At 43.3% G+C, this 14,350-nt stretch overlaps 2 protein-coding genes across 2 annotated transcripts; both read left to right on the forward strand.

Moving 5' to 3' along the window:
• The first annotated feature begins 477 nt into the window (after positions 1 to 477).
• LOC143334434 (uncharacterized) lies at positions 478 to 7,705 on the forward strand. Its single transcript, XM_076753240.1, has 5 exons — positions 478 to 790; positions 1,354 to 1,463; positions 3,626 to 3,718; positions 4,013 to 4,183; positions 6,673 to 7,705. The coding sequence occupies exons 1-5, from the start codon at positions 640 to 642 to the stop codon at positions 6,820 to 6,822; spliced, it is 675 nt and encodes a 224-aa protein (XP_076609355.1). The 5' UTR covers positions 478 to 639; the 3' UTR covers positions 6,823 to 7,705.
• A 1,564-nt stretch (positions 7,706 to 9,269) lies between these two features.
• LOC143334476 (butyrophilin subfamily 3 member A3) lies at positions 9,270 to 14,180 on the forward strand. Its single transcript, XM_076753296.1, has 10 exons — positions 9,270 to 9,425; positions 10,793 to 10,875; positions 11,268 to 11,366; positions 11,494 to 11,595; positions 11,689 to 11,823; positions 11,925 to 12,062; positions 12,172 to 12,223; positions 12,313 to 12,339; positions 13,153 to 13,179; positions 13,291 to 14,180. The coding sequence occupies exons 2-10, from the start codon at positions 10,816 to 10,818 to the stop codon at positions 13,845 to 13,847; spliced, it is 1,197 nt and encodes a 398-aa protein (XP_076609411.1). The 5' UTR covers positions 9,270 to 9,425; positions 10,793 to 10,815; the 3' UTR covers positions 13,848 to 14,180.
• The last annotated feature ends 170 nt before the right edge of the window (positions 14,181 to 14,350 follow it).

Raw genomic sequence — 14,350 nt, forward strand, 5'->3', positions numbered from 1 at the left:
ATGCATATTTTACATAGCTTCAATCCATGAATACTAACGCTTCATTTAGGGGTCCTTTGTCTGCATAGAGATCGTCTCCGGACGGGACCCCCACAGTCTCCAGGGTAACTGGAGTCCAGCTCAGGCATCCAGTGTGTTAACCTACTGGTCTGGATGGATTCATTTCAGACGGCGGAGGGAGCAGCAGTTGTCTGCTTCCTTGAACATTATTTGGATTGGGTTGAACTCTCAGTGTAATATAATGAATATGTACCATGTGTTGACACCTGGATCTTTTTTACACAAAATTCAGAAACCTCTCCCGCCTGTGGGACTTTTCGTGAATAAAAAAAAAAAAAAAAAAAAATCCACGTCAATTAGCCTAAGCAGTAAGTCTGTTTGCCTGAGTGGCCGCTGCTGCCTGCCTGTCAGCCCATAAACCAAACGCCGACAGACGTCCAGCTCGGAGTAGGAGCGACGTCACGCGGAGAGGGCGTCAGTGCGCCCTCACGGGCTCACCGCACGCGCTGTGGCGTGTTTACCCAGAGGAGAATTTGATCCCACTCGCGGAGCGCATGTGGACCGCTCAGTCCGGGACGCAGCAGACGATGAAGGAGGGCACCAGAACCGGTCTGCGTTTCTTTTTCTCTGATATGTAAGATGAGAGCGTCTGCGCTGAGTCTCATGAGCTCAGGAGGATTTCTGAAGCGAACATTCACAGTTTCCACAGAAGAAATGTCCACAGCTGCAAGTCCGACCATTCCCTCTTCACATCTGACATCGGAGCAACTCACAGTGCTCGCTGCATCCTGTAAGTGAAACATTTAAACTGTCAAGAACATTAAAAAGAAAGAAGATTTAGCTTGATATCCTTTAGAAGATGTCATTTTAATCATGTGATTCAGCAGATGTTTACTTCTCTGCTTGCTCAGTGATATTTGAACTTCATTTATAGCCACCTCTCAACATTATAAGAGTGACTACATTTTTTTTCGTTCCACATGTGGTGACAGTAGATAGCAGCTAATTTGATTGTCACAAATTGCACTCAAAGCACTAAACCGTAATTACGGATAATGACAGAATTGGTCTACAGTATCAGGTCTATTATTTTCAAGCTGTCATTGTTCTTGATGGACAGGCAGAGCAGAGGAGAGAGATTACACCTTCAAGTGCTCAAAATGTAGAGACAGACCGTCAATCAAAAGTGTTCCGAGTTAATCAACCATATTTCATATAGCAAACTTCACATATTCACAGATTTAAACTGATAAAACTGCTCCGATGCAGTTCTTTTATGAGTTGTGGTACAAGGTGTTGGAGACACAGTGTCTGTTTCGATGTGACTAACAGACATTTCCTTCTTCCCTGCAGTTTCTTCTCTGGTGTTCTTTGTGGTTATCGTGGTGCTGCTGTCCATTATTTATCGCAAGGATCCACAGTGTTGCAAGCTGCGCTCCTATCAGGGGCCACATGCAGATATGGTAAGAGGAAAACAAAGTATAAAAAGTGGCTTTTGTGCTGAGTTTTTCTTTTTTAAAGTGACCTGTATGCTGAGCTGTTGAGATGACACTGAAAAAGAGAGAGGACCCGGGCGCAAAGACACCGTGCGGACCCAGTGTAGAGCCATTAAGAAGTGTCAGATTCAATTTGCATGGCTGTGTGAAAAAGGACTAGAATAAACTTGATATGATCGTTGTCAGGCAATGGTTTCGCCTCAGTTGAATTAGCTGACCTACAGAGATCTCTCTGACTGCCACAGCAACTCTAATGGAATTGGACAGAATTAGCACTTAACACATACATTGACGCTAGTTCAACCCCAGTGTAATGAAATCATTACAAATCAGATTCTGTTTCTAACATCGGCATAGCAGGTGAAGCAAAACAACCTAATCTTTCAGGTTTTTAAGCGAGCGCGTGACGTTTTGTATCGTTATTAATCTAATTTCTAACAGCCGCCACACCTCCACCACCACACGTCCCTCCATCTACTAAAGATAACTGCTTGAATGTGTGTGAAGCTGGCGGCGATGGTGCAGAGTGAGGTGAAAAGGAAATATAAACACAGCATTGAGGTAACTTTTCATTGGTTGCCCATTCTCTCTGCTTCCTCTTCCTGACTTGTTTCTCACCTCTGTGAGTCTCAGGGGTGAAGTTTGAGGGTTATCATCGGATTGCAGAAACACAGCTCAAACCTCCCCCCCTCAGCAGACAGGAAGCTCGGCTGCTGTCTTAATGGAGAAGTTCTGTTGTCCCATGTAAAGAACTAACAGAGCGACCCACTGGTACACAGTGATTCATGCTGACCTCTTGTTACAGCTGTATCCACACATGGTGTACCTGATAAGACAACATTGGCTGCTTAAACTCATAATCAAGCCAGTGTAGTCAGAGTCTGCATTCATGTAGTAGCTTCATTTGCTATGGGATTATTAATACACATATGAGTTGTCAGGTGATTTTCCTGAACATGTCATTGATGTATGTGATTGAAAAAGAAGACACAGAGTGAAGTCACACGCACACACAAACACCCTTCCATTGTGCTGCTGTGGGACATTTCATGTCTTCAACTTCATAGTCACATACCTTTCCCTGCCTCAGTTTGCACCATGAATAGTGGGCAGACCCCACCGTGGGTGTTGGGGACACAAGGGGGACAATGGATCTCCTTTAGGTTTGCGGTGGTGAAAAAGGCACACTGCCGCTGGGGTCCTCCCCCGACTTCAACACTGATTTTACACGGTTGTGCTTTTTCACACTGGCTGAATCAATGGCGGGAGACAAAGGGACAAGTCTCCTTTTTTCCCCTCTTTCCTGAGGACTTTTTTTTTGCCTCTTTAAAGTACAAACCAATGAGGGAAAGTGACCTTTGACATCACCTTTTTGGTGTCGTCTCTCTCTCTCTGAAATGGGTTATGGCAAAGGTCGTTAGAGTGAGTTTGAGTGATGTCATTCTTTAACTGGCCTGGGAAAACGATAACTCTGATATTTCAATACCACTCAGTGTTTGTCGCCTCTGAGTCTGAGATCCTATCATCTGTCCTAACATCTCTTACCCTCATGCTGGATTTAAATCTCAGTCAGGCGACAAATTGACTTTGTTGTAATGCCGGCCCAAATGACATACAAGGCCATAATGTGTATTGGAGTGTGCTCTTTAAGAGGTACCTGCTGCATTTACAAGGGGAATAGAGAGACGCTGAAAAGACCACACGGTGTGGTTTGTTGCCTAGGGACCCTGATGACACAGTAGGACACAACATTGTTCTCCACACAAAGGGAGACTCATTTAGACCCAAAGCAATTACCTAGCTTTCCTGGCAGCTTTTTTCAGGATTCCTGCACCTCATACAGTGAGACTCTGACAGGTCTTTTTTTCGAGGGGGTGGAACGGGGAGGAGGCACGGAAATCGGAGGGTGTTCGTCTTATTGATTAGATAATTTATGGTATTGCTAAACCAGCCAGTGTCTACAGTGATTAAACAAGGCGTGAAAATTGGTCAATTGGGCTGAAATGAGTGGATTTCTGACTAATTGCAGTGTTAGACAGAGCAACAAGGAACCATCATGTAGAACATCTAGTGAACATCTAAACTGATAAATGCTTGTAACAGTTTAATTAATAACTGAGGTTTTACAGGACGCTCCTCCTCAGTACTACAGCAGCAGGCAGACACTGGTGGGATCTCCTTGTCTCGAGCAGAGTCAGATCACGGATGACAACAACACTCAGGTGAGAGCCCATTAGTGCACTGGCATCATCTGCTATTAGCTGCTCAAAGCATCAGCCTTCCTTCCTGTGTACACTGCTACAGTAGATAAAGACACACTCAGTTCCCCTTCACAACATACACTGTACAGTTCACATATTAGTGGGTAGATTTAGCTCAAAGTATGGTTCAAAGTGGCTTTCAGTGAGGGGGTATATTTGGACCATTATCCACAAATACTCAGCTCATAAAAGCTTCTGTTTCCCGTCCTTCATAACCGTTCCTCTGTGTTTGGGCCCGTGTGTGTGTCTCAGCAGGCGGGTCAGCTGTTCTACGTCGGCCTGCCCTCCAGCTACAGCCTGCCCACACTAGAGGCCCCCCTGCCGAGGCTGCCCTCCTACGAGAGCGTCCGAAAGAAGGACCGCCAGAGGCAGATCCACATGATGATCGCGGACCGCTTTGGCCTCAATGGACCCATTGTGACTGAGGTAGGCTAACTTAAGGATTAGGGCTGTGTCACAGCACGTGATACAATCAGAAATGCCTTGACAATGAAGTGTTTCAGGTGCTGTTTCAAAGTTCAGTTCAAAGAATGCTGAAGCTCAGATAAACTCGTCTCATCGCGGAGGCCCCTCATCTGTAGTTTCACAATGAATGGAGATGATAAGAAGCCGACTCTCTACTATGACCGCCCCGTCAAACAATATTGTAACAAGAGCTTGTTCAAAGATTAGACTGCATTCAGAGTGCGGTAAACAAGATGCGTTATCAGCTCACCTAATGCTCACTGCTGAGTTGCGTTGGCAGCCGCGTTTCAAGGTTTTACTGTGTTGATCTTTCGCTGAGCTTTTGACTCCCACAACGCTTCAGCAAACAAGGTAATGAGAAAAAGGCACATCAAACATAATTAAAGCCAGCATCGTGAGTGCAAACAGTGCCTGGGAATGCAGCTTTGTGCTCCTGTCTTCTACTGTTTTTTTTTCTTCTTTGACCTCCCATTTTTTTCTTTAATTAAACAGTCCCTAGCATGACTGCCCATCTCTCTCTCACACGCACACACACACACACACAAAGAAAGAACATTCACACAGAGCACTCTCCACTCATCCCATCACTAGTCACTGAAAAGTCGCCCCCCATAATTTACCCCTGTCTGACCTGTGGCCTGAGGCAGGATAGTAGTAAAACTTTGCGGCCTTGTGTGTGTGTGTGTGTGTGTGTGCGTGCATGTGTGTGTGTGTGTGTGTGTGTTTGTGTGTGTATCAGACAGAGGGCAGGGTTGTAGGGTTGCTCTTGTCGCCTGAGGGTCCCCAAGCAATTAAAAGATAAGAAGACTAAGTCAGAGAGCGTTAATCTACCAGATGTGATCAGAAAGATTGGAGAGAAAGTGTTCCAGGGGTCCGGAGTGGAATTGATTAATTAATAATGTAAATACAAATATATTCCACTTATTTTTAGGGATAGATATCAGACCTCGGGATGTTTTAAGCACCGCACTCATCCTGGGAAATAACATTTTCTGTCTGTCTGTATCGGATGTTTTAATTTTCCTGAATTTTGTGGTTATTACCTCTAGTGGTTATACTGTTTCAGGCGTATAAAGTGCATGGTTTCTTTTTATGTCTGTGAATCACAATAATATTCTCAAATGGCTTCACACACTTATATTAGACAGATAGCAAATGAGGAAAAGCCCCATAAAAACTGGAAATAAAAATAGAAGAAATCTTTGTAATAATCACAACTCTCCTCAATACCAAGTGAGCAGCAAGCGAATCAGTAAATCAATTGTAGTTTATTCGACAGTATTACCAAATGAAACTGCATTGCCTGATTTATTTTTTACCACTTGGGGCAGTGCAATAAACTGCAGATGCAGAAATGCACTTATGACCATATAAAATTATCAAGTTGGACATGTTTGCAAAAAAAGTTGCCCATTTACACATCCAGTGGGACGGGAGAGGGACGTTATCCTTCATTCGGCAAATGTAAGTATAGTATTCACTCTCTTGTAGCTCTGTTTTTGGTCTCCACCAACTCCTGAGGAAAATAGAATTCACAACCACAAAATCACACAAGATCAAACAAGATCAAGCGAGCCAAAAATCCATCTTGCCAAGCTACAAGTTCTGTCTTTGTGTCCAGACCACAGCCACTTTGGGCCAGCTGGCATCCTATGAGGAAGTACTTACAGCTACAGGCATAGTTTAGGTGTGTTGACAGCGAGAGACGTGACTGCTCATTTGAAAACAACCATGGCGGCTCTTGAAGAGGTTAGCGTAGGTGCTGTTTCAGCATCAGCTATATCAGAACTGAGACTATATACGTGTTTTCACTCGTCCCCCTTCGGCAAGAGATCTACTACAACATATGGTTTGTTGATCTGATTGGTGTAAGTTCGCCCGAGGTAGACAGTGATAGGCAGTTGGTTCATCCAATCACCTGCCAAGTACTTTTTTAAGCTCCTGCCACAGTTTACATGGACGATTCCCAGATGGTTGTGTGCAGCAAACCATCTGGTGAGTCAGGGGCACTCTCACATTAAGCACAGTCATATTGTGTTTAATGTGAGAATCCATTGTTTTGTTTTGTTTTATGGTCGACTGTTTGTATTATTTTTTTTTTTATTTTAACACAGGAAAAGGGAATATGAGTCATTGTATATAAAACATTTGATTAGTGCAGCTTTAGTTGTTTTTTATTTTGTTGCAGTTAAGTTTGCTCATTGCTGTGCTGGATGAATCTGCAACATGTCAAACACATATCACTACAGTGCAGTCCAGTACAACAGCATGACTAGGACCACGATGCTGAAACACATTATTGAATTAACACCTACCTAAACTGAACATTATAGGTGTCATAAAAGTAGACTCGGTGGCAGAGCAATTGTATTGGATTGCATTACACCACACAGGATGTGTGAATGTATTTTCAAACTCGGATTCAAAAATCCATCTTGTTTTTCCTTCAGCCTCCTCCAACATATGAAGAGAGTATCCGCCAGTCCATGGAGCTGCCATACAACATACTCTCGCCTAGTCTGGACATCTACACCAACACAGAGCCCGACGCACCTCATCCAGTCGGCTCGGACACCAACAGCACTGTTCTACCTGTGTGATGCTCATCGAGCGCTCCAGCTGCCCGATGAGTGGGAAAGACATTTGATAGCTTTATACAAATGGACGGACTTATGAAAAGACGATGCGTGCTGAAGATCGGTCATAATTGGGTCCTTCAGACTTCGCAGAAGCTGATTCAGATACCTCAAGACTGCGTTTACGTTTAGAGACGGACCAAAGTCAGGAACAGACACTTCCAGCTGTGCACATTTGAATGTTAAAAACACTTTGTGACAGTTGACTGTACCGTGCTGATGAATTTCAAAAGAGAATCGATGGATGTGAACATTTACCGAGATGGCTGGTACATCTTGAAGACTTCACCACTACAACATACCAAAAAGAGAACCACTATTTACTTTGTTAATTATATGTCAGTCAATACATCTCAGCTGTTTGCGCTCTTCTTTGGTTCTGCTGTTCCTGAGGCCTCAATGTCTAGTTTTTATGGTTATCAGAAACCTGTTTGATTAAGAGTTGCTGTAAGGCATGTTTCTGTATGCTGCTGAGGCTGTGGCATACTGCTTCAGCATGTGGTTCAGGTGCTAATGAGAGTGCCTTCCAAGTTCAAGTTGGAATCAGAAGAATATGTATCAACAAAAGGTTTATTTTTTATCACTTTGTGTCTGTTAAGGCAGATCGGACTCGATGATTTCTCCAGAAGTGTCCTCCAGAAGGCTTCAGACTGAAGTGGAGTGAATGTGAAATGAAAACAAAGATTCTTGTCAAGACCGGTTTTGTGCATCTCTTATTTTCTGTAAACTACTGTGTGCACATGCCAAATGTTTGCCCTGCATATTGTCATGTATTTATTGAGGAAGAATGAGGACCTCCTCATTATGTTCCTCAAACAAATGTAATAAACGCTTTTGTTTTGTTGATGGACTATTGTAATTATGTAACAGTGGCACATCATGAATATTTAACCAGCATATAAAACAGCAGTGACTAACAACTTCAGTCCCCTGAGGCTGACCTTTGATGGTTCAGTTATATTTCCCATTGCTGTATAGCATATATGTGTGTATGTGTGGGTGTGTGAAAGACAGAAGGAAGATTCAAAAGGAGAATTTTGTCCATATACAGATTCCAGATTGTTCAGTTTCTCACAGGCCCCCGTACGAGTGTTTCTTATGGTCTGAAGCTGCTGTTAAGATTCACAAATAAACTGCAGTAATGTTCAATGTTCAAACATGATGGGAAAAAGGTAAACAACCTTAGTTATAAAATGTATGTTCTTCTTCTTTTATGGACTTCAATTAGCTAAACACAATATCCCAAATATGTTCCAAAGATCTAATAAGCCTCAATCACTCTTCACTGTTCAAGGACAACGTTTGTGAGCAGCAGCAGCAGCAGCTGGACTGAGTTAAATATTCACTTAGCATTTTGCCTTATTCAATAAAGAACAATCATAAAACTAGAATCACTGACTGTAAATGTTACCTTTCTTGAACTTGACAAAGTATTTTCAACTAAAGGTAACATTGAGAATATTGAATCTATATGAATTTTTATGTATTTGGTTCTCAGTGGGTAAAGAAAAGCCTATTGTGAGCAGTAAGATTTCCATATTAACAGTAAATCATGTTTCATGTTAAAAGTGTTAATTTTCTCACAAAGTCCAGGCGAGGTCCACAGGCTGTGGAGGCTGCAGGCAGAATAGTGTCTCAGCTGTCCCCTTTGACTATAAAAGACAAAAATATCACTGTTTGTCAAACTTTACAGTTACCATAATAAAACATGACTCTCATGTTAGCTCACAAGCTGTGTTGTCCTGTCTGGCATCATTAAAAAAATAACATTGGCCCATGTTGGAAGAGGTCAAATGTTTTATATCTTGTGCAAAATCTTAGAATTTTTATGTGTTTTGACTTCATGATCTGGGATTTAGGACTGATTCAGTTACATGAGCTGAGCCAAGCTCTTTAATTAGAAATAAGCAGCAGACCTGCAATATTCCCTTTCACATATCACACATCAAGTCTATGATCAGTAAGCCAGAGGGGGGCAGCAATCTGCAATCTACTGTGAATATGCGACAGCCTGAAATTCAGAATACCCCCATCAGATCAAGTGTAAGTGGCCTGAAGTTAAAGGGCAGAGTCCTGCATTGAAAACATTAGTAAGTATTACAGTACAGTATAGTATTACAAGTATTATGAACAACATGCAACACTCAAAGTATTCCAGGCAGCAGACTGCGAAAATGGAAACACTCGAGTAAAGTACAAGTAGCTCGAATTCATTTTAATGTAAAGTACTAGAGTAAAGGTAATTAATTACTTTCCACCACCGTCAAAGGGTTTGCAGCCAGCAATCACAGTTACTTAAATCTGCAGTGGAAGAGATTTTCCATTTAGACCGTGCCAGAAGCACCATGACGACCTTACAAACATGGCTGCGCGCTTTGTCCACCGGAGAATCTCGAGCGTCACGGACGGAGAAAACCGAACCTGCCCGAGCAGCCGACTGTCAGTCTGGTGTGTAAACAAGGTCAGACGCTGCAGTACACGGACCAAACTCTTCCTGCACCGGGCGGCTGCTCGCTTTAAACGCAACAGAGGCAGAAATCGTCTCTACAAAACCTCTTTGGAGAAAGGTAAGCTGTGCGCCGTGCGCCATGGTCATCCGTGTTATTTGTGTGGTTGTGCAGGACGCACTGCAGGGACGAGTTACAAGATACGACCAGCATATATGTGTAAAATACGACTCTCTTTTAAATGCACATCTGTAGATAAATCAGTTTGCTGCATGCGTAAAGATTCGCTCTGCATCTAAAATCCAGTTTGCCGCAAAGTCACACGGCTGTGTGTCTTACCTCATGCGCAGTCATCAGCTGGCCTCTAACTGGGTCGCTCTCACGCTGCAGAAACTGCTTGGTCATGCTTTCCCATGACATTAATAAACCTTTCTGACGGAGCATTTTCTTTTCAGATGCCTTGTAGCTTGTTTTCTCTGCAGTCCATTTACATATGCAAAAATGTACTTTACTATGTGCATCTTTGTACATCAATCAACATTACTGCATGCATTGTGCAAAAACATGTAAAGCTCATAAACTGGTGATGTATATACAAATAGCTGAGTGCTTCAGCTTTTTTTTTTTTTAATCACCTGCATAACTTAACCAGGTTTGTTTATGACTATATTTAATGACCCTGTAGATAAACACTAGTTTTATTGCATTAAGTGGGGGTGACATGCAAGTCCAGATTTGTTTATGCAAGTGCATTCACCAACATCGTCTCGGTCTGGGTCAGCACGAAAGCCTGTAAAAACTGGACGTCCTAACTACTGAAATGCCAACCAGGCACAGGCTGAGCTCACGTATTTTTTCTGCAGATGACAGTGGAGAGAAAGTGACAGGGACATAAAGAGGAAAGGAGCAAGACAGACCGAAAGAGAGAGAGAGACTAACCAAGGACACAGTCAGACAGCAGCTGAGGCACGACTCTGGCTCTGCAAGTGTGCAGGCCGGCTGCTTTTACTGCTCCATTCTGCTCCAGTTAATGATCACTGATGTGTTCTGGCCTCTGATGTGACCTGAAAAACTTTCTGTTGGATCCTTGTGTCTCATCAGAGGCGCTTTTAATCTGGGAATGACATGAACAACACACAGCTTTAAATAAGCTGTTGTGATCACACTCAGGTGTCATGTGTTCTTAAGGGCTGCGCAGATTTTTCCGTCACGTGTGTAATGATTTCCATGACATACTGGTGTTTTGCATTTGAACATTAGTGGTTTGCCACTTTACAGGGTGACCGAAAGCCAGTGGGCAGATGAGACGGTGTTAAGTATCAGAGACCAAAACAGATATATGCTTCAACACCTAAAATCAGACGTTTGCCCTCAAATGTTAGGCCGTTTGTTAAGTTTAAGTGGTAAACTGCCTGATTTAACAAGTAATTTTCCACATAACCAGGTAGCTTGAAACTACTAACATGTATTTGTATTATTCACTGCAGGACTCTGCTACACACCAGCCAAGATGATGCAGTGTTTTCACTTCATGGTGGAGCCGGCCAAAACCTTAACGGCCAAGATAAAGGTATCAAGTTTTGGTGCAACACTCTGTGTTTGATGTACAAACCTGTTATTTTGGGTCAACTTCATATTTAAGTCGACAGTTGACAAAACAGCAATTTTAGTACCATGTGACTGCACGCATTTCTCCTTTCCTGGTTTAATTCAACGAGAGAGCCACTGTGTGTGGGGAGTTGTTAGTGAGATGGATCAAAGCAGGGAGTCTGGGAGGGAGGGGCGCTTTCTTTTCTGCTGACAGGAACAGAGTCATCATGTGCATTTTAATCAGGCTGAGTGACCACCTCCTTTCTAGTTTGACCTAATTACTCTCTAAGGCACTTGTAAAGCAGCACTTATGTTCTTTTTTAATGAGGACCCTTTCCGAACAGTTTCCCACAGATCATCCTTTTTTCACAGGAATCACACAAGAGGACGAAGAAGGAGAAGAAGGAGCCTCTGGATGAGGATCAGCTGTTTATTGTGGATCTGGCTAGAGATCTCAGCCGAGTGTGCCAGGTAACAGTTCACTCATGAAACCAGAAGTGTTTTGGACATAGACAATCATTATGAGTTACATCATTTTCCTTTGTCCTTATTATCATTTGTCCTTCCTATCACCGACCCCAACTTTCCGTCTCTGCAGAGGTCAGCGGTCCTGGAACACATCTGGAACCAGAATGACACCTGGCCCACCTCTCTCTGCAGGGCCTTCATCCTACAGTGGGCCTCCATGTTAGAGAGCAAGGTGCTTTTCGTAGTGTAGGGACAGAATATCTCTATACTTAATCAAGGTTTATCGGGGTTTATTCACTGAAAGTATTTATGTTTCTGCATGCAGAAGAGGCCCATGCAGACAGACGGCTGGCCCGAGATGGATGAGGGCAAGCAGCCCGATATGATTAACGAGCAGGACCTGCTGGAGGCCAAAACTGTGATTCTGAACTGGATTAAGGACCTGAGAGCTCAGCCTGAGGTGGGAAATATTCAAATAACATTACCTCTTCACATGATTCAGACAAACAAAACAAAAATGTGCTCAGTAGACCTATTTTATTCACACTGATCATCCTGCAGCAAAGTGTGTGGCCCGGGGAACCTGTGGCGAAGGTTCTGGAGGACATGCAGTCCGCCTGGCGTTGGGGCCGCACGCCCAATCTGCTGGCTGCTATGGAGCTTGTTATGTGGACTTTAATGGTGCAGCGCCCAGATAAGGTAGGAGTCCATGTAACAATTCACAGAGTATGCTGAACTCATGGTGTACTAGCTGGTCATCAGTTTATTGTGCAGGTGTTTTGCAAACCTGTTTGGTGTGTCCTTGCAGGACACCATACCGCAGCAGTGGCTCATGTGGAAGCAGAGGACTCAGAAGATTGGTTTGTAAATCAGTACTGAATCAAGTTGGATTTTATTGTAAATCTGGAGATTTTCATTTCCTTATGTGCTCTTTGTTGTGTCCTTCCAGGTGCCATCTCCTACATTCCTCAGCCAGGTGAGTGTTATACTACATATCAGTTTACACCCTGAAAACCAGATCCTTTAGACTGACAGATTCCACTACAGATCACTCGCAAATTATTTAAAGCCATGACATACAACCAGCTCTGCTGGTTTGCCATAGTTATCAACATCACACTGCTCTTAGTTGAGACCATCTTTTCTTTGGCAGAATGATATTTGGTCGGATCCAGTTGGGTACAGATGCACAGCAACAAGAGCATTCAAAGGAAATGGAAGATGTTTTCAGTCTCCCACAGTTTCATTGATGCAACATTGTGATCTGCAAGATCTTGTCTGGTGAATGAGACTAAACAGGCAGATGAAAAATGAAAACAGCTTCCCCTGCAATTAAGAGATCATGTGATACAAAATAATAGAAGACAATATCACCCATATCTACATATTTACTATGGACAGAAAAATCACATAATGTCCCAAAAAAGGACTGTAGCTTATTACTGACACATTTTTTGCAATGTACGTTTTAAGTATGTATCACATATAGGCTACTGTTTGAGCTACAGAGCCTCCATTATATGTGATTTTTCTGTGCATACAGTATTAAATTGTTTGGGGATATTGTCCTTTGTATGTTCACATGGGAATTTGCCTGATGAAACATTGCATCAGTCATAATGCTGGGAGCTTTGAGTGGGGACAACAACCATCTCAACATCACAATATCTTCTGTATGGTCCTTTGATACTGGTGATGCAGCCTCTGCCTCCATACTGACAGCCCAGCCTGTGAAACATCAGCTGTTTGTGATCAGACAAACATTCCTTAACATCCTCTTTTTTTGCAGTGTGGGAATGGATCACAGATGCTGCAGGTACAGTATTTATTTTGTCATTATTATTATTATTATTATTATTGTTACTAGCTAGTATAATCTTTACTGAACCTGTCTCATGATTCAAACCTCTTAACTTTTCCCTTAAAGTTGAGGTGACTCTGGATCAGGACACAGCCAACCCTGATCTGCTCATCACTGATGAGAAGAGGATGCGCTGTGGTTTTGAGAGGAAGGATGTTCCCAACTACCACCAGCGCTTCGACGGCTGGTGGTGCGCTGTCGGCCTGGAGGGCTTCGGCTCAGGACGCCACTACTGGGAGGTGGAGGTGGGTGAGCGGGACTGGCGGCTGGGCGTAGCCAAAGAGTTGGCCCTGAGGAAAGGCTTCAAGTCCCTGAACACAGATACGGGTTACCTGACCCTGCGGCTGGAGAGGGGCACTGAGCTGAAGGCCCTGACGGTGCCCTTCACTGCCCTGCCGCCGAGCCTCATCCCCCGCAAGGTGGGCGTCTACCTCGACTACGACCGTGGCCAGCTGTCCTTCTATGACGTGGACAAACACTGCCACATTTACACCTACAACGAGAGCTTCGCTGACAAGCTGTTCCCCTTGTTTGGTACGGTGGAGATCATCAAGGATCTGGTGATCAAGTCTCCTGCAGCTAAGACCCAGTGTCTCTGCCCCACACCCTGCCTCTGGGGATGAGTCTCCCTCTGCAACCTCGTCCCTTAAAATCCAGTAGATATCATAATAAAGTCTAGCAAATCAGGTTATATAATAATCACTGGGAGGAATCAGAGATCCTGATGTAAAAGACCATCATTGTGCTATTGCTTTGACCACTGCTGCTGCTTCAATGTGATTGTTGCAACCACTTCCTCACTTTAGAGCTCTAGCGCTGCTGTTTGCTCACATACATGATGCATTTTCATATAATGAAAAGGAAGCTTATTGTATTAATGTAATGTAATGTGCAATATTAACCCTGCAGTAAGAATGCATCTCTGTGAATAACAAATAAACCAAATCCATGTCTTACTTTTTGGTCTGTTTATTAGTGCGTTACATAAGTGATGTGTATATATCACAAAAAAACAGGAATCCCTCTGCGGCATGAGCTGAAGAAAATAGATGAATCTTTGGTAAGAGCTGAGGTGTTGGTCTGTGGTCAAACACGGTCCCTGATAGGTCAATGGATCTTTGGTAAA

The sequence above is a fragment of the Chaetodon auriga genome, chromosome 16, assembly GCF_051107435.1.
Source record: "Chaetodon auriga isolate fChaAug3 chromosome 16, fChaAug3.hap1, whole genome shotgun sequence".
In the NCBI taxonomy this organism is placed as follows: Eukaryota; Metazoa; Chordata; class Actinopteri; order Chaetodontiformes; family Chaetodontidae; genus Chaetodon; species Chaetodon auriga.

Bases quoted from the DNA above. Each gene is read 5' to 3' on its own strand.
- LOC143334434 (XM_076753240.1), top strand. From the start codon at position 640: ATGAGAGCGTCTGCGCTGAGTCTCATGAGCTCAGGAGGATTTCTGAAG. The intron at 791-1,353 runs GTAAGTGAAACA...TCTTCCCTGCAG, and splicing joins CACAGTGCTCGCTGCATCCT to TTTCTTCTCTGGTGTTCTTT. The intron at 3,719-4,012 runs GTGAGAGCCCAT...GTGTCTCAGCAG, and splicing joins CGGATGACAACAACACTCAG to GCGGGTCAGCTGTTCTACGT.
- LOC143334476 (XM_076753296.1), top strand. From the start codon at position 10,816: ATGATGCAGTGTTTTCACTTCATGGTGGAGCCGGCCAAAACCTTAACG. The intron at 12,063-12,171 runs GTAGGAGTCCAT...GTGTCCTTGCAG, and splicing joins TGGTGCAGCGCCCAGATAAG to GACACCATACCGCAGCAGTG. The intron at 13,180-13,290 runs GTACAGTATTTA...TTTCCCTTAAAG, and splicing joins ATGGATCACAGATGCTGCAG to TTGAGGTGACTCTGGATCAG.